General features: G+C 40.2%; 1 protein-coding gene across 1 annotated transcript in view; it reads right to left on the reverse strand.

The window, feature by feature from the left end:
• SLC1A7 (solute carrier family 1 member 7) overlaps positions 1-19310 on the reverse strand; it is a 60249-nt gene extending 40939 nt beyond the window's left edge. Inside the window, exons 1-2 of the mRNA XM_075182105.1 lie at positions 18810-19310; positions 16370-16449 (exon numbers count right to left, since the gene is read on the reverse strand). Coding sequence (XP_075038206.1) covers positions 16370-16449; positions 18810-18950 — 221 coding nt within the window. The 5' untranslated portion in view covers positions 18951-19310. The remainder of the gene's footprint in view (positions 1-16369; positions 16450-18809) is intronic.
• Between the last annotated feature and the right edge of the window lie 402 nt (positions 19311-19712).

The following is a 19712-nucleotide window of genomic DNA, read 5'->3' on the forward strand; positions in this document are numbered from 1 at the left end:
ATGGAGATTAGAGAGGTAAGGAGCAGTGGAGGTAGAGAGGGCTTTGTATTGAGGGTGAGGAGTTTGAAAAGCATTCTGTAACGTAAAGGGAGCCAGTACAGTGCTTGACAGAAAGGGTAAGCAGAAGTAGACCGGCGAGAGAAGAAGATTAGTTGGGCTACAGAATTCAGTATGGACTGAAGAGGAGCGAGTTGGTAACAGGGGAGGCCAGTAAGGAGGAGGTTGCATTATTCAAGGTGGGAGAGGAAGGGTTAGATCCGGGCAATATTGCGGAGATTGGATGTTGGGGGTGAAGGAAAGAGAGGAGTCAAGAATGACACCCAGGCATCGAACTTGCGGAGAGAAGAAGAGATGTTGGTATTACTAATAGTGACAGAGAGGATGGGTGGGGTGGAGTCTCTTGAGGGAGGAAAGACTATAAGTTTAGATTTGGCCATATTGAGTTTAAGGAAATGTCAGAGAGGCAGCAGGACACCTTAGTGAGGAGGGAAGGGGAGAGGTCAGAAGAAGAGAGGTAGATTTGGGTGTCATCGGCATAAGGGTGGTACTGGAGGTCAAAGGAACTGATAAAATCACCCAGTGAAGAGGTGTAAAAAGAAAAGTACAGACAGCGCCCTGATGGACTCCTACAGGAAGTGGGGAAGATGGGGAGGAGAAGCCAGAGAAAGAAACAGAGAAGGAGTGGTTAGAGAGAGGAAGTGAACCAAGAGAGGACAGTGTCAGAAAGGGCAATGGTGCAAAGGGTGTGCAGCAGGAGAGGGTGATCAACTGTGTAAAAGGCTGCAGATAGGTCCAGATGAGAAGGGAGTAGTGGCCTTTAGATTTGGCAGACAGAAGATTATTAGTGACTTTAGCTAGGGCAGGTATGTGGAGTGGAGGGTGCAGAAACCAGATTGCAGAAGATCGAGAAGGGAGTTGTCAGAGAGGTATTTAGTGAGACGGCTGTAGCCTAGCTGTTGAAGCAATTTAGAAGCAAAAGGGAGGAGAGAAATGGGGCGGTAATTGGACAGGGTGGTGGGATCAAGATTCAGTTTTTAAGAATGGGTGAGACCAGAGCATTTTTGAAGGAAGAGGGAAAAATTCCAGCGGAGTGACAAGTTGTAGAAGTAGGCTAGGTGGGAGCAGGCAGTAGTTGAGAGGGATCTAAGGAGGTGGGACGGAATGGGATCTAGGAGGTAGGTAGAAGAGGGAGAGGACCTAGGTAGAGAACAATTTCCTCACCTGAGGAGGGGCAGAAGGAGCACATAGGTTGATGGTTGGAGGGCAATGGGGGGGGGTGAAGCAGGGGGGATATGAGAGTAGTGGGAGGAGGTTTCGATTCTGACGGCATCCATTTTGCTGGTGAAGAACACTGCAAAGTCAGAGGCAGTAATGGAGGGAGGAAGGGGAGGAGGGGGATGGGAAATTAAGAGAATTGAAAGTGGCGAAGAAACGACAGGGGTTGCATGACTAAAAAATTATGATAGATTTGAAGATGGATTGTTTGGCAATGGAGATGGCAGAGCTGTAGGAGGTGAGGTTGAACTTATGTATATGCTGACATAATTGGTGGCTTCAGTTAAAATGTCTCTGTGTTCAACAAGCAGTGGCCCACACAGAATTATTTGCACCACACATCACATATTTCTGTCAGGTACTACTACTACCATATTAGAAATCAAGTGGTTACTGGAGATTTTATAAATAGACAGAAAAATAGCGCTGTAGGAAATGGCTACAGGCATACGTTACTAGCAGTCATTCTTACAAATGAGAATAAGGGATTGGTTCTTAAAATAAAAACAAACTTTAATACACGTCACCATAAAAAATACACATACATAAAATCAAAATACAATTCTGCATAAAAACCTACTATTGGTGTTTAGGCCAAAGCTCCTTTATACTCGCTCCCCTACTTCAAATATGGATTATATATTCAAACATAGACCACCTGGGTACTTAAAGTTCAACATTTTCTCTTCATGAATCCTCCATTATCATAGTTAGAGAACCACATATATCCCAAAATGGCGACAATGTGGTGGAGATCCGATCACAATTACTCTCTGAGAATGAGCCATTGATCTTAAAAGTAAGTACTCCAATAAGTGCTTCAAACTAGGTTGCTCACCTCAATAGGTGGTTGTATAACAGCATCCTAGTTTCCAAAAAGAGACTGTATCTTACCAGCAATTGATCTTAATTTCTACCCTTCAGAAGGATCAATTCTGCGTGAGATACCGCCAGTGTTTTGTTCAAATGCTCACTCCACCAGCGGCACTGACTGTTACCTTCTCACTCTTCTGTCCAGAAACAGGTTAACATGTGTAATCAGTTCCACATTAAAAGTTCCTAGCTCTGCAGGGATATAACAGGAGCCAGCGTCCTCTCCACTGTAATTAATCGTTTTTTCGTCTAGTTTAAACAAAGCTCCAAATCTTCTCCGAACCTTAAGGGGGAGTATCCCCAGGCTAAAGGGGAAATTCTTTTGATAGGACTCCTGTAAGCTCAGTTTCATGTAAACAGATCTGACAAAGCTCATCCAAACAGCTTTGAAATTTCCTTTCCAGTGTACTGCTCGCGTCAACTCCTTGCATGCATGAGAAAGGTAGCCAGGAACTTAAAATCCCCTTCTGCAGCAAAAATGTGTCCCTGGTCTGGAGTTTAGGGACATCTGTCCTTGCGGGACCCCCCTGGAGATTTTAGGTCACTTTTGGAGGGTCTGAAGACGTTAATTTCAAAATGTGAAGGTCAGTAAGAAAAAAGGGGAAGTCAGTTGATTTTAGGGGGGTGTTGGACAGTTAGGTCATCAGGTACAAGCCATGGTTTGGCTCAATCTGGTCTTTCAGGAAATGAACGGGAAGATTGGTATAATATTCATCCTTCTTCCATTGGAACAAATGGGATGAAACAAAGGAATATTGTAATTTGAAGAGGAGCATAGTGGTAGATGTAGACATATCTGCAGGTCTTTTTTTCTTTAATTGATCGTTCTTAATTGGCTATGCGCCTTTTCCCGCCCAGTACACTTCCCGAAATCGTAGGCTGTAGTAAATGCCCTTTGCGCTCATAACAGAACAGGAGTGCGTTCCGCGAACATATCTCCCGATTCTGGCCATGCGCAAAGTGATTTTACATACGATACTCTCAAAATCAGCAGACACATGCCTTGATGAATCAGGCCCTCAGTGCACATCTGCTGAGTCATATAGGGCTCACACCTCAGAAGCAGTTGTTCTGCTATTTCACGCAGGTGAAAAATGACATTGTGAGCAAGTTCTACTACTGCTCTTCAAGCTGTTATCCACCAACTTCCCCTCAATATGTCTGTAATGCTGCCCTCTACTGGTTTAACTGGTTGTTACAATAACACCTCCTTCAAGATCTTGTATATTCGTTTTAAGACCCTAACACACACACACACACGTCAATTTAGAGAGCAGCCAATTAACCTACTAGTATGTTTTTGGAGTGTGGGAGGAAACCTGAAAACAAACGCAAACACGGGGAGAACATACAAACTCCATACTGATAAGGTCATTGTCAGCAATCAAACTCATGACCCCAGTGCTGTGAGGCAGAAGTGCTAACCACTAGGCAACTGTGCACATTTATACTATGCTTGCTGGGAAAGGGTTCACACATTGCCCGTCCAGGACTGCTGATCATACACCCCCGTTTGTGACATACTTGCCACTCCATATTTTACATGCAGACATATGTTGTCTCATGTAAGCATAACTTATGAACATACGCACAAAAAAATGTGCATACATACGTCTGTATGCAGATTAATCCGCATATCACACCTAGGACTCCTTACACTTAGAGGCGGAATGGAGGAGGGAATGGGTGGGCAAGTGTAGACCACCTACACTAATGGCGTGTTCACGTAATTACGTCCTGGAAACAACTGCAAATACACCTGTCAGCAGCGTCTGCTGGCAAGAATGAAAATCTTCAACAAGGTATAATGATAGTAGGTGGAGTTTTATACTGGATACTTGATTCAGAATTGAATACTGCTAACAGCTCACCAATATGGTCCTTTCAAAATAATTCTATGGAAATACACATGTTGCCTAATCACCAGGTGCCTGACAGTTGGAGCCTACAAAACACAGTATCTACATAAGATTAGATATCACCATATCTACACAAGACTAGATTATCTCTTCATAAATCATAGACATTTACACCTACTTCAAGAATCTAAAATAGGGCAAACTACATGGTCTGACCATGCTCCATTTTCGCTCGTACTGTCAGCAGAATGAGCTTTTGTTGCTAAATCTAGATTGTAAACCAATTAGAGAAAACAATGGATGATTATATGGCTATAAATAATACTCCAGGAACGGCAAAGACTACAATTTGGGAGGTCCACAAATGTAGATAGAGGGAAATGCATCCAATTATGATCCATGCTAAAGAAGCAGCAAGAAAGCCCTTCTTCCCAAAATTAAATCCTTAAAAATAAAACATAAATGACCTGATTGTGGGCAGCAAAGTGATCACTTGACAACTCATCGTTATCACAGTCTTATCAATTCACTAATTACTGAGGCATAAGGTACTTTGTTCCTTATACCTCATTTATGTCAGTAGTTCACTGTGAATTGGGCAGCACAGTGGCCTAGTGGTTAGCACTTCTGCCTCACAGCGCTGGGGTCATGAGTTCAATTCCTGACCATGGCCTTATCTGTGTGGAGTTTGTATGTTCTCCCTGTGTTTGCGTGGATTTCCTCCGGGTGCTCCGGTTTCCTCCCATACTCCAAAAACATACTGGTAGGTTAATTGGCTGCTATCAAATTTGATCCTAGTCTCTGTGTGTGTGTGTCTATATTAGGGAATTTAGACTGTATGCTCCAATGGGACAGGGACTGATGTGAATGAGTTCTCTGTACAGCGCTGCGGAATTAGTGGCGCTAAATAAATGAATGGTGATAAAGGAGCATATCTGCCGATTTTGTGCGCATCATACACACAATCCCTGGGCATGCCCAGAACGGAGAGATACACAACTAAACACAGCAATGTTTGATGCATCTTTGTACGCAAAGCACACTTACTACAGCCTACAAATTCTGGGAAGGAACGAGACAGGGAAGGGGTGTTCTCCGTTAGTCAATGTACAGTAAAGGCATGCCAAACTACAGCGCACGCAGCCATGGCCAAATCAAGTTTAGGGCATCTCAAAGTTATTTTTTTTCTGCCGTATCTCTTGCTCCAGCTACATGGCTAGTCTAAGTCCTGATTACTGGTGATGACAGTCTTGTATGCATGCTATAACATGTGTTTGCAATCAGGACTAACTGTAAAAATGTATTTTATGTTCAGTAGACATTAAGAACATACCAATAAATGTATTCCTTGGAGGGTAAAAATATTTTTTAAAAAACAACTTTTTAAAAAAATAGTTTTGTCATTAAAGCTTATATTATAAACAGGTGACATTAATTCAACAGTTCTTTTTTTCTGTGCATTCTTTTGCGAATATATAATCCACATAGGTATTGGACGTATCCTGCAGTGACTTGTGTAGTAGAGAAGAGCAGACCTACATCCATATTCATCAGCGTACGCATCTTCAGATCCGCTCCTTGTTGAATTCGGGAGTACACAGAGCTGAATATTTGTAACTCAATACGTGATTGGTTCATGTCCAGATCCTTGTATATGCAATTCTCTTTGCCCTCATCCCTTTTTTATTTGACCAAATTGGGGAAAATCTTACCTATACCAATCAGCTTTATGTGAACTATTTAGCACTATGCATCATTTTTAAAAGGTAACACCTTGATATTGAAAATGACACGAGTTTACCTCAATTATACCAATCATTAGCATTCACCACATGTATACGGGATATATGTGATAGAATTTATTATGTGACTCATTCATGTCACTGCTCTTTAACCATCAGTTTCCAGACTGATTTCTATATGTGCAATTGTTCCTTACTTACTTAATCCAGTTGCATTTTGAACTTCTCAGTACTGTTCTATTCTGACTCATACAACTAACCTAATGCCTGCACTGAGTTAATGATTATAGGATGCACCTGTCTCACTTCACTAATTAAACCAATCAACATTGGACTACGTGCACCTTCAATCAGCGGTTGCTTTTTACATATACTGGTAGGGACGGCCAGTATATATACACACATCCCTGAGGAAGCCCGTAATCTTATATGAGGGCGAAACGCGTTCGATATATAACAAACTTTATCACCAGAGACGTCTATCAAACAAAAGCAAAGAGAACAAGAGCTGGTTTAAGCTGCGCACAATAAGTCCCAAAATTATTGTCCAAATTGCATGAAATACCCTGTCTATATATTAAAATATAACCTTTATTAATATATTAAAATAATTGTATTAGACTATCAGAAAAATATTAAATAGTATTAATTAAAATATAGGAAGGTGCTTAGGATAAATGAACGTTTTAATAATTAGTATACATAAACTATAGAATATGTCAAGCTTAATGTACCATACGGAATAGATGAATATATGTAAAATCATTAGAAGATTTTCAATATATATATTGATTTACTGTATTACGCAATATTAAGTATTGACTTTAGAGAGTATTTTTTATTCTGAGCTAAACACTTGGTGGTTCGCGGTTTTTATATATGAAGAACTAATTAATCTATTTTTTACCCGCTGGTGGATCATGGCACCATGTGTTCATTCCTGGACATACAGGAAATATTTGCTTAACCATGAGCTTTGGACATACACTGAGATCAAACAGTTTTTAAATAAGCTTAACAAAGAGAAAGCTTTGGGCAGGAACTGAATCTCTTTGAGACACCTCTTTATCAGGGCGCAAATTGCAAGTGAAAATTTGTATGTGTAAGGACGCTATATTCAGAGGTGAAGGTGCGTCCAGGTCTGAATGAGTCGCAGATGGGTCTGGTTGACAACAGACACTAGCAAACGTGTACAAAAAAACATTTATTTTATATGTTAAAAATTCATTGCTAAGAAACATTATTTAAACTTGAACAACTTAGCTAATACAACAGGTGCAACTTCCTGTACTAAAAAATAAAAATTAAAATCTATTTATCATTGCTATAACACACAAATCTTAATCTATGGGCGAGCGACTACTAACGTCTCAAAAAGCATTGGCAAATAATTTGTAAACCTCTAATTACAAACGGTTCACTTGCTCCAGTGTTCGTCATCATCTGGTACTTACGCTTACCTATAGCCACCTGTGAATAAAACCACAGTTTCAGAAGGTATATGTGACTGTGTCCCAGTCTGAATTTGTACATGCCTTTACTGCACATTGTCTGGAATGAACACCCCTCTCCTCCATCACGTATCTTCAGTCGTAAGTGGCAAAATGTCACAGGTCTGAAGTATATGTTCCTGAGCATGAGCAGTCCGAAAAAACGCAAAGATACGCCACGCAGTCAGACATGAGTCTCACTCTGAGTCAGGGCCACCATCACTATATGTAATTCGATTACAGAAGATCAATATTCCAGTCTTCCTAGTGAGAGTGTAGCAACTGGAAAAAGGGTCTAACTATAGATGAAAAGCAATTGGAAAACATTTCTGTCACTGACACACATTACAGTATCAGTGGCTTAAAGGTCTACACAAAATATTTACAGGGCTTCCGAATGAATGTTGGAGGTGTGGTTAAACCCAATGCACCTGCCATTGTCTGGTGGGAATAATCAAACATTTTGCCATTTGGGCAATCAACAATCAAAATGACTAAGAAAATGATAGGGGAGGAGGTGCTGTGTTGGCCTCACAAGGAATCTGATTTGCAGATCCAAAAATGTCATTTATAAAACACTTAAATAATGCAGCCAAAGCAATTATACCAGTCCATTGGCAAACTTCACATCCCCCTGCTTATACAAGACTGGTTCAAAATAATTGGTATGTTTATGGAAAGATATCCCCCTGTCAGCTCCTTATAGATATTCTGGATGAGTGGACACTTGGTACTATTGGTTGGAATTTAAAGGATCAGTCAAATTTCAATCTTACATTAGCCGCTCCTAAGAACTTGGTTGGGTTGATGGGGCTTCTAATATATTATAGGCCCAGGGGCTAATAACGAAATATGGGTCTTGGTGGGGGCTAATAGTTTCAGATAAGGCGACTTAGGGGGGTGGGAGGATGCCTATTTAGTAACTGTGGCTGATTTAATGTCAGGACTGGTTGGGGCTGGGAAGGAGACCAAGAGAGTGAAAGCCTTTCCCTTTTTCAAACAGGCTGTCAACATACCAGCATACCTCCCAACTGTCCCTATTTCAGCAGTCCTAACAGTCCTAATTTTAGGGCATGGTTCCGCCAGGGGAAATGTTTGTCCCGCAGGTGTGAATGCTAGGGGAAGGGATGTATGTAATAGGTAGCCTATCGCTTTACAGTGCTATAGAGACCTCAGGGGGGCGTGGTCACACCCACTTGTGCCATGGTCACACCCCCTGTCCCACCGCCGGGGACAGACATGTTTGGTGGTATGTACCAGGATCCAGACATGTAGCAAGAGAGCTTAACACACAAGCAGCCAGCAGGTAATCAAAGCTGCAACAGACAACCTGATTTCGGTGACCTGTCTCGCACAGTCAGGACTTTAAAGGTGAAACCAGAGCTCTCCTCCTCCGACACCACAGCAGGTAGGAAAATGTTTGGGAAATTCTTGTGGCACACATCAAGGGGAGAATGGGGGCATTTGTCACATGGGAGACGCTTCCCTGATTACATATGTTGCCCCACCATTCTCCCCTTGTTATATATGTGGGGGGAGCAAGCACACAGGCCCAATAAATAAAAAACTCTCACCTCTTTGTCTGTTTTACCCAGTTTGTTTCTTACTTACTGTATTTGTCCCCAATTATAAAGCACTACGGAATATATTGGCGCTATATAAATAAATGATAATGATGATGAATAAATAAAAAACTCCCCTGGTTCTCCCAATTTATAAATAGTATCATGGCCAAATCCCTACTCTTGTCTATAATAGGACTTTGGGGTGTGTGTGGGGGTCTTCCCTAAGACCCCACTGTTTTATTTGTAGGGCCCTGTACTTATTGATTGGCCTCTACTAATCACCTTTGATACTGTTTAAGTGTAATATCCCTTCTGTCGTTGGGTATGGAAATCAGATTACAGTACTAAGTAATGTGCACACACCTTCCCACGACTGAAGATCATGTGGATGTGTAGGGGAACCACAGGGACATGGTTCAAGAGCTGTGAGCAGGTTCATCAATTAAATACTCCAAATAATATCCTCCGGTACAATATAATATATTGTACAGGAGGTAGACATGTATTTTTTATTTCAATACAAATAATTCAGAAGTTGCTCACTGTTCACAGCCATATTTCTGTGAAAGTCTGCATGCAACTAGTTAATCAATTAACTGGTTAGCAGAAATTTGTGCTGCGAACTTCACTTTAAACTTTCCTTTATGCAATTACACATTATATTTACATTATTACATGTTTTTACATGTTTTTCAAATGTTTAGTTCCACATTAACCACTATCACTAGCATAAAATGTACGTTTTGGTTTAGTACTAGATATCCATAACAGTGTCTGTTTATTACATAGGGGGTGCTTTGCTCCATAATGTTTCTACATAATACTTAACTATCCTTTTTCAGTAAACAGCAGATAACAAAGTCTGTCAGCCAGCATTATAACATGTATGTGAATGTATAGCCAGTAACAGCTGTTTCCAAAATACTGACATGATATTATTAATCTGACTTAAATGTTAATATTGTCACGTTGTATTGGATTGGGGTTTAAAATTATTATAGATTAAAATAAGACTGAGCGTTGATCCCTCTCCCCCACCGAGCCTCCAGATGCTCATGTCCTGAATGTGCTAGTTTATTTTGCTGACAAGATTGCTGTACACAGCTTTATGCAGAATTCCCTGTTTTCGGAAGTCAAAAAGGGTCATTTATGAAGCTGTAAAAATGTGGGTGCACCACTCAAATTCTGTTCCTTCCCCCTTTGTGGTGCCCTGCATGCCTTCATGCACACTTGTGTAATGTTGTATTTTGAGTGGTATTATTTAGGGGATCAAAAATACTTTGTTACCTTCCCTACGTTCACAAAATTAAATTAACATATAAAATATACCCTTTTATTTTATTCTGTGGCTTCTAAAATAAATGGCAAGCATGTGTATTTTATAGTAGGTTTGGTATGTGTTTTGGGCCATAATAATAATAAATTACATGAGTATATAAACGCACACACACACACACACATCGATCGATGATAGTTAAAACCTTTCAATAGAGAATATTCAGCATATACATGGATAGATAAAAGATAAACAGTGAGTCTAATAGACAAAGCAGCCAGATGTAGTAATGTGCAGTCTATGTTCTAAACCACATCAACCTCAAAACAGGTGCTTAACTTAAAGTCTCACACTAATCATTGTTGAAACAGATGACATATATTCCCATATAAGTGGCCAGTTCACTTGGTTGACAACAATGGGCTAGATTTACTAAGCTGCGGGTTTGAAAAAGTGGGGATGTTGCCTATAGCAACCAATCAGGTTCTAGCTGTCATCTTGTAGAAGGCACTAAGTAAATGAAAGCTAGAATCTGATTGGTTGCCATAGGCAACATCCCCACTTTTTCAAACCCGCAGCTTAGTAAATGTAGCCCAATGTGTTTATTGGCGACCCAGGTTTATGGGATCTCCATGCAACTGTTCATGGATAACATGACAGCAGTTCAGAAAAATATTTTTCTAATAGCTGCATATTTACTGAGGGAACTCAACAAATTGACAGATTTGATCTTTTGCCACTTGAGTTCCATGGACAGGGTGATGCTGAAAACTTCTTTTTTCAAAATATAATACACACCTTTGGAAGTCTAGATTTGGGCTTTTTACAAACCTTTCCAATGTGCAAATACCTCTCTTCTTCTCCAAAGTATGGGCGAAGGAAGAGAGATGTGAGGTCCATTTCATGGAGGAATTTGGGGCCTTTCGTTAGCCAGCCCTGTGGTCTCCCTACCTACCCACCAGCTGATGCTAGGTATAATCCTATGTCCTTACAACTAAGCAAATTAGCAGTTTGTAAATTCCTGCAAACTTGTATCTTCCTCTTCTATTACCTTTTCCTATTGTGTTGGGAACGCAATGGAGCTAAACATGGCTCATCAACCATTTAGAAGACATGTGAGTTTCAGACACTACAAATGAAAGGGCCACATCCCTAAGCAGACCCTGAGCAATGATGAGATGTACAGTTAATTAGTATTAATAAGAAGTCATATGTACTAATTCCCCTCTGGCTGCTTGTCTCTCTACCCTATTCACCTTGTGGAACAGGGTGTGGGAATGATAATCACATACTTATCAAGAGGTACCTCCAACCATATGTTTACCTATACAATACTATAAAGGAATAATATACCTATTCAACTATAATACCACAAAAAGCTCTACTTGTACAGAAACAAAAATGCTTTGGTTGAGCACAAAAGGAGAAGTCACAAAATCAGGATACACCTCAGGCGGTGTAAAGGGTATCTAATGATCTAATGGAGCTCTTATATTCATTCAAATTGACAATTGGTGTAATTTCAATTTAACTGATAAAAATCAAAGTATCAATATGACCGATAATCTGCTTTCACATGTAAATATCAACAATTTCCTTTAATTGAAGTCAGTATGACGTTTTGGTAGATACGTTATAGTTTATTGCAATACATTTCTTCTTGCATACAGATGGAATTACTAGTTTTTGCACCTGTCTGTGTATATGTTTTAGAGACTGCCTTATACGGGAGACTGCCTTGTACGGAAAACTGCCTTATACGGAAAACTGCCTTATACGGAAGGCTGCCTTGTACGGAAGGCTGCTTTATACGGAAGGCTGCCTTATACGGAAGGCTGCCTTATACGGGAGACTGCCTTATACTGAAGGCTGCCTTATACGGAAGACTGCCTTATACGGGTGACTGCTTTATACTGCAGGCTGCCTTATACGGAAAACTGCCTTATACGGAAGACTGCCTTGTACGGAAGGCTGCCTTATACTGCAGGCTGCCTTATACGGAAGGCTGCTTTATACGGAAAGCTGCCTTACACGGAAGGCTGCCTTATACTGAAGGCTGTCCCTTTCGGAAGACTGCTTTATACGGAAGGCTGCCTTATACGGAAGACTGCTTTATACGGAAGGCTGCCTTATACGGAAGACTGCTTTATACGGAAGGCTGCCTTATACGGAAGGCTGCCTTGTACGGAAGGATGCCTTATACGGAAGACTGCCTTATACGGAAGGCTGCCTTATACTGCAGGCTGCCTTATACGGAAGGCTGCTTTATACGGAAGGCTGCCTTATACGGAAGGCTGCCTTATACTGAAGGCTGCCTTATTCGGAAGACTGCTTTATACGGAAGGCTGCCTTATACGGAAGACTGCTTTATACAGAAGGCTGCCTTATACGGAAGACTGCTTTATACGGAAGGCTGCCTTATACAGAAGACTGCCTTGTACGGAAGACTGCTTTATATGGAAGACTGCCTTGTACAGAAGGCTGCCTTGTACGGAAGACTGCCTTCTATGGAAGATTGCCTTGTACGGAAGGCTGCCTTATACGGAAGACTGCCTTATACGGAAGACTGCCTTGTACGGAAGACTGCCTTGTACGGAAGGCTGCCTTATATGGAAGACTTGCCTGCTTCTGCTGTACAGATGTAGCAGTATTTGTTAATACACTTGGTGTAACTTGAAGCATAACTGTATCAGAAGTATATAAATATAATTAAGGAAAATCTAGAATTGGATCCATAGTATATACTCGTCAAAGTCACAGTAAAAATATATTTTGCCCTAAGGAGCTTGGCTAGATGTCCAGTATGTGCCAGATAATGTTTATTTAGCTCTGCCCACTCATATGCACTATGTAGTTACATACAGTCAGTTATTATTAGCCATATTTGTTGATATTTCAATGCATAGAACGTGCTGATGCTCCAAAGAACATGGTCCCTCTTCTCAGATTATTTGAGTAACCAAATGTGCATGGAAAGAACTTCCTACAGTCATGTTCGGACTTCATTCTTGTTACTTTTAACTTTTAAGTTTTTCCCTATTGATACAGTTTACTTCATTCATATCTTACATGGGGTCTACATACAAGTAGCCAATGACAGCAGCTTTCTGATGGTCTAGCAAAGCCGCTCTGTTTGGTTAATTGTGGACAGGCTCCTGGCCTGTCATTCGCATGCGGCCCTGCTAGGAGCAAGTTTTGCGTCTTCTATCGGGTTTGTTTTATTTCCCACATTGTATCAATGAGGCTCATTGATATACTAAGTGGGGTGTATACCAATTAGCCAATCAGAGAGGCTTCCTTACATGAAGCCGCTCCACTAGGAAGTTATGTGTCATCTATTGGGGGTTTTTGATTTTTTGACACTAGATTAATGGGGAAGAAAGAAGAAGGAAAAGAAGACGAAAGAAGAAGGTCCCCAGGGATTTGGGGGTGTAATTAAGAGTACAACATGGGACTGGGTGAGTCTTTATTTCAAATACAGGAGGACTTTAAGATATAGTGATACTCATTATCAACATGGATCCTTGCACTGTGGATCTCTGAACCAGAGGATGATTACCAGCAAGAGTTATGCTTTGAAACAGTCGTAACCGGAGATAGGGCTTACGCACAATACACCCATTTCATGGGGTGCGACAAGCTTATGTGCACACCTTTACTGTACTTGAGTAACACATGCACGTCCCGTTCTACCTCTCCAGGCAGAGGGAGCTGTTAGTACAACTTGCGTGGATCTCAGTATTCCATTACATGCCCAGTAAAAGAAAGCAGAATTTTACACTTCAGAGTTAGACGTCCAAATGAAGCCCCTAGTATCTAGCAGTTTACTCATCTCAATATAGTGAAGTTTAGTTATCTCATTTCTAGAGCTCAACATCATAACTTGAGATAAGGTCTAGCACAGTGATGGGCAAACTACGGCCCGCGGGCCAGATCCGGCCCACTTAGAGGTTATATCCGGCCCGCCAATATTTTAAAGAATTTCATTAAAATATGCATAAAATTATTAGGGCCAACCCTGTGTGTCAGAACCTTCATTTTTATGCCTTCCCAGCTATTTCCTCCATTACACTTCATTCTCCTTCCTAAAAGGACACTTCGTATGTCAATCAACCTGCCCGCCCCCTAATGGCTGAAAGTCATGTGAGAAGAGATGGGTTGGGCCATATACTAAGGCGGATTTCGATTGGCTGCTGTGTTGTCAGTTAGTGGCTCACCAGAAAGACGGATCTGCAACATGCTGCTGAAATAAGTGCTGTGTCTGTACGATCGCTGCACTTATAGGGGCATATTCAATTGTCCGCGGAATTGCCGAAAATCATGCAGTCCGCGCACGATTACCGATATTACGGTAATCGTGTGCGGAAAAACATGTAATACGGTAATTTACTCGCTGGATTTCAGCTCGCAGCTCCCTAAAAAATAGAATTAAATCATAAATAAAATCACCATTTAAGATATGCTATGTTTACATGGCTTGGGATAAATGGTAACACTGGAAGGTTGAGTAATCTCAAGAAAATATCTGAATATTGTATTGGATGGAGTATATCAATGTTGCACACTTATTTTCAAAATGGAAGAAAGTTTTCCCAAACGACTTCAATGTCTTACCTGGGCTTACAATAACCCCGTCATATTCCATCTTATATGGCAGCTGTGGCAGTGGGGAAGCAGTGTGACAATACACTTTGCTTCACTCAACACAAAGACAAAGAACATTTTTAAACAACTCCCACCACGTAGCAAATAGAGGAGGAGATCCTTCAACATTGTACCTAAATCCAGGAGCCTCTAGGAGCCAATCTGTTAAGTCCTCTTTAAAATCATTAAATATAGTTTCTATTCAGTACTATTGAGTGGATTGACTGAATTTAGTACCACAATGTACTATAGGTCCCAGTTCCAGGTAAGGGAGGCTGTCTACCCACCACCACCAGATTTTCCACATAAGGGTGCCCAATGTGGACAACTACTTTAAATTAAGGGCAATTCCAAAGTAAAGGATGTAACTCTCAGGTACAATGTTTGTGATAAACATCTGGAGTTCTTCAAATTTAAAATGCTCATAAAGAAGCAAATTTTACCACAATTGTATCTACCACTGGTGACTAAAAATATGAAGTGTGAACAAGTCCCACCATTGTTGTCTGCTGTATATAATAATACATAGTTTAAATGTAACGGATATAACCGGGGTAGGACACAGCAATTTCTGAAATAAAATACATGTCTGATTTCTCTGAAACTACAACAGATATTTATTACAAACATTTTTTACAATAAAGTATAAACCACACAGATTGTTTTAGTACAGTTTTCAGGAAAGTCATTCTTATTACCTTGACAGTATTTAATGGAATGTATGTGTAACGGACATAACCTGAAAATCGTCACGGACGTAATTATCAAATACATTAATCAGGAAATGATAAAAGGCCCCTTGTATTAACTGGTACAGGGTCATTTACCTTTCTAACAATGTTTTCAGATGGGTACCATATCTCATCATCTTGTGTTGGCCATACCCACCCACCTCTGGCTGGATGCATCACCCGCACACAGAACTCTCCATTCTCATTTATATCAGCGACAGTCACATAAAATTCGTCATTGTCATACTTTACTACAACAAAGTCCTCTTTCTTAGCCGTGACATTTGCATCAACACTTTGTTGTACATCAGTGTATGTCTGATGCCTGGCAGCCATTACTGAAATAAGACAAAATGGCAGCATGTCATGTGACACACTGTTACCAACCCATGTATTAAACTACTATAGACTATGACTGATGCACTGGGAAATTAATTTTATGAATATCCCAACTTTTTTGTTTTATGACCCATGTCCACTTTTTGTTGGAATTGCCTTTACATTTGACCTGTATGGGATGAACACAAATGTATACTTCCTAGAAGACAATAATTACAAGGGGCCAAGCACATGGACCAAATGGTCTTTATCTGCCAGTGAACCTATACTGCTTCCATGCACTGCAGCAAATGCACTACTGCAAAACGTGGCTCACAAACAACAAACAACAGTGTGATATATTAAATATTTCAATAAACTTGATGAACATTTTCTAATACCTTCCTTGTTTGCAAAATTGCATCCAGATAGACAAAAACATGTTCCACGAATCATCACACAGTCATGTGGGCATATTTGAGACAAATCTTTATATATTAGACCTGCGTTAACACAGCCCTAGTTTCGAGGTCTGAGGTGTAACAGAGATACCATGTTCTCCAAAATAGAATAAGAACTTAATTTTGTCTTTTTACCTTGACACGACAAGGGGCAGGATCAACATCTTCAGCATCCGCATAAGGAGTTCCCCAGGGAACTGAAAGTAACTAATCTCCTGTAAGACACAGGACAAAGAGGGGTCCATTAGGGTCATGTGACTCCAACACAGGTCTCACTCATTTGTTTTTATGTGACTGCCTAGTCTATCGGAATGACCTATTATTTTAATAAAATGTATGAGAAGCATTGCTCACTCAGCATTATTGATGTAAATGCTAAAGAAAATGATCATTAAAGGACCAATAAACACCAACAAAAATCACTTTTATTAATATACCCCTCTCCAAAATTACCCAGTGATACATCTCACCCTCCTTCCACTGTGCAGATGATTAGGAAAGTTCATGGAGTTGGAACATCGACACCACTGCTGCCTGTTTGAGTCAGGAGAGAGGATCACAGTACTGGACTAAGGGGGTCTGACAGATTTTGGTAATGCAGCCCCAAAGTGGAATGCTGCATTTTATGTTATCTTAGCGAATTCTACCCATTTGGTTGGTAATCTTCTTTACCCTGTCAATTCACAATGTATCAATTCACAAGGAACTACTGACATAACAGAGGTATAAGGAACAAAGTACCCTATGTCTCAGTAATTAGTGAATTGATAAGACTGTGATAACGATGAGTTGTCAAGTGATCAGTGAAGTTCATCAGATAAATACGTCCGGAGAGAATGAAGAACACACGCACACAGCACTGGTGTTCTAAGAAATTTGGTTTACTAAGAAAGAGTCATCACTTTTTGAGGTACAGATTACATAGACATCACGCTGTGCAGAGTGTGCAGCCTAAACTGCTTTTAGTTTTATTTCATACTTCTTTGTTTTTAAGCAAGAGAAACAATCTCGAGTTAACTCTTTCAACTGCATTCTTATGAATAATGGTTATGCCTACAGAATGATTGCATCCTTTGTCAGTAGGTGATGGCCACATGAACAGAAGATGTTTAGAGACATTCTAGACACTCAGTAAATGCTCAAGAAGCGCTAAAGTTCGACCCCTTTAGCAGGCTGCCAAAATGGATTTGGGTGCTGAATGTTAAGTTATTGTGATGTACAATCAAAAATCTAATATCTACACTAACATTCACAAGTAATAACATATACAAAAGTTTCTACAATTTGAGATATTTAAAATTGTAGATGCTGGTGGTAACTAGCCGAGTGTAATTTTCCTTGGTACTGCTAGCTTTATATACTGTTAATGTCTATAGTGCAGAGAGAAACAGGAAATCATATGAAACATTGCGGTTGATCTATTCATTATAGAAGTCCATAGGTAGATTTCTACAATAGGCTGAGATTGTGTTGTCCTTATCCTAAGTAATTAGTCAATAGGCCTGTACCTTGGTATTAAGATGTATACTTCTCAACATTTCAAATGGTCAAAGGGGGAAATGTTAAAGTTGCATTTGTTATCTCTAGAAATGGCTTGTCACTGTGCTAACAATCAATAGCTAGTTGTATTATCGTGAGACAATCCAATTATTCAAGCTGATCATTCTTTTTTTATAGAATGTCAAAGTATTGATGTTTGTGGTGACAATCTAACCAATAAAATTAAAGGACGTTGGTCAAATTGATCCAAATCTGATTGGATTAGGTGGAAAATTTGCAGCCCAAAGGATCAGATTGGAGATGACTTGATGAGGATGTACTGTAATCATCCTAATAGCTCAAATGATGCTACAACTCTCCATTTTTTTTATATACTGCAATTGTTTTTGTGTTCTCAGTCCAAAATTATGAGTGTGATCCGATTACTGATGATTGGGTTTAAAATGATTGGATTGTGATCTGTGAGCCTCAATTGTATATTGATATGATGAACAGAATCTGTTGTGTTCAGAAATGCAATTATTTAGAGAAAAAAATGTATGCTTGTGGAAAGCCCTTTCAGCAAATTGGTAAAGAGACCTCTTCATTTAAGACATACCTCCCAAAATTTGGAAACTGGAACATTTTAGGTAACACCCTTGCCAAACCACACCTTCAATTTGATAGGTTCAAACTCTAAATTCCATAGCCAGACCCTATTGTTGCCCACAAAAATCTGGAGTGTATACATTTGTCCTCCACCCAAATAGATTCTGAATCAATCAGATGGAGAGAAATACATTAACTTAACAGTTTATTTTTGTACCACTGATTAGACACTGACCTATATTTAAAAGCATAGAAGACACGCACACAGATTATGCTAATGTTAATTTGAGTTGACGCAGTTCCTGACTGTTAACCCTTACTTGCCCCATTGGTTGAGGGTTGTCCAATGAAGTCAATAAGTGCAATTGACCAGCTAGCAATTTATGGTAAACACATAATTATTCAGCTTTGTACTGTGCTTGTATCTGCCAGTGTTCCTCCAGAGTAGAAGCTGGACAACCCAGTCAACAGAAACTGTGATACTGACCTGCTCAGTGAGTCGCCGGGTCCTGAGGAAGAATCCCAAGAGACATCCCACAATAACGGACAGTACCGAGAGAATAAGCAGCCCGTTCCTCTTGCATACATCCTTAGCTCTGGCCAGCACTGCGTCCAGTGCACCTGCCATGGTGCCCTAAAAACGTCCAAGGGAGGATCAGTGTCCCACAGGGACTGAGCTGCTCTGGTAAAAGCCAACTCACGTTCCCCAGAGATCAGATCAAAGCCAGCACAGGCTGGCCAACCTGCAAGGTCGCCCCTCACCCATAAGCCACGCAGCCTGCAGCTGGCATTACTGTCCCAAATTAATACCCCCAATCCTATTACTGACTTCATCATTAGGAGCCTGAGAGGAGATTAGGGAGCTCTGGATAATTTGAAAAGAATATGACAGCACAAGAATAGACGATGTAAGACAAGAAACACACAGGGGGGAGCTCTCTGTGATTGTAGCTAGAAAACAAAAATAAGAAAAAATAGAAAAAAATGCGTATTAGCTAAATAGTAAGCACAGTGTATGCTATATTACAGTATTGTTGAAAATTATTAGTTTCTTGCAGTATTAACAGTCTTGGGGGGTATTAAATTGACTGCAATATTTTATTTTTCCTGCAGCGTTAAAAAAAAATCCTGCGCTGGTTTTTACCTGCTAGAGCGACTGTTTTTAGTTTAACGAAGTGTTAAAACTCGTGCAATTCAATTGAAAAGCAGGTAACGCTGCCCCGTGCGTTAATCATTGGTGCTTGCGAATTTTTAGGGGAGTGAAGGAGAGGGTTTAATGCGGTCATGTATAAAAAAAAAAAGGATTGGCATACATTTGCATACATTAGGTTGCATTACACAACCTTTCTATTTTATAATATCTACATACAGGACTTTTTTTTTTACTATC

This window comes from Mixophyes fleayi, chromosome 8, assembly GCF_038048845.1.
Source record: "Mixophyes fleayi isolate aMixFle1 chromosome 8, aMixFle1.hap1, whole genome shotgun sequence".
In the NCBI taxonomy this organism is placed as follows: domain Eukaryota; kingdom Metazoa; phylum Chordata; class Amphibia; order Anura; family Limnodynastidae; genus Mixophyes; species Mixophyes fleayi.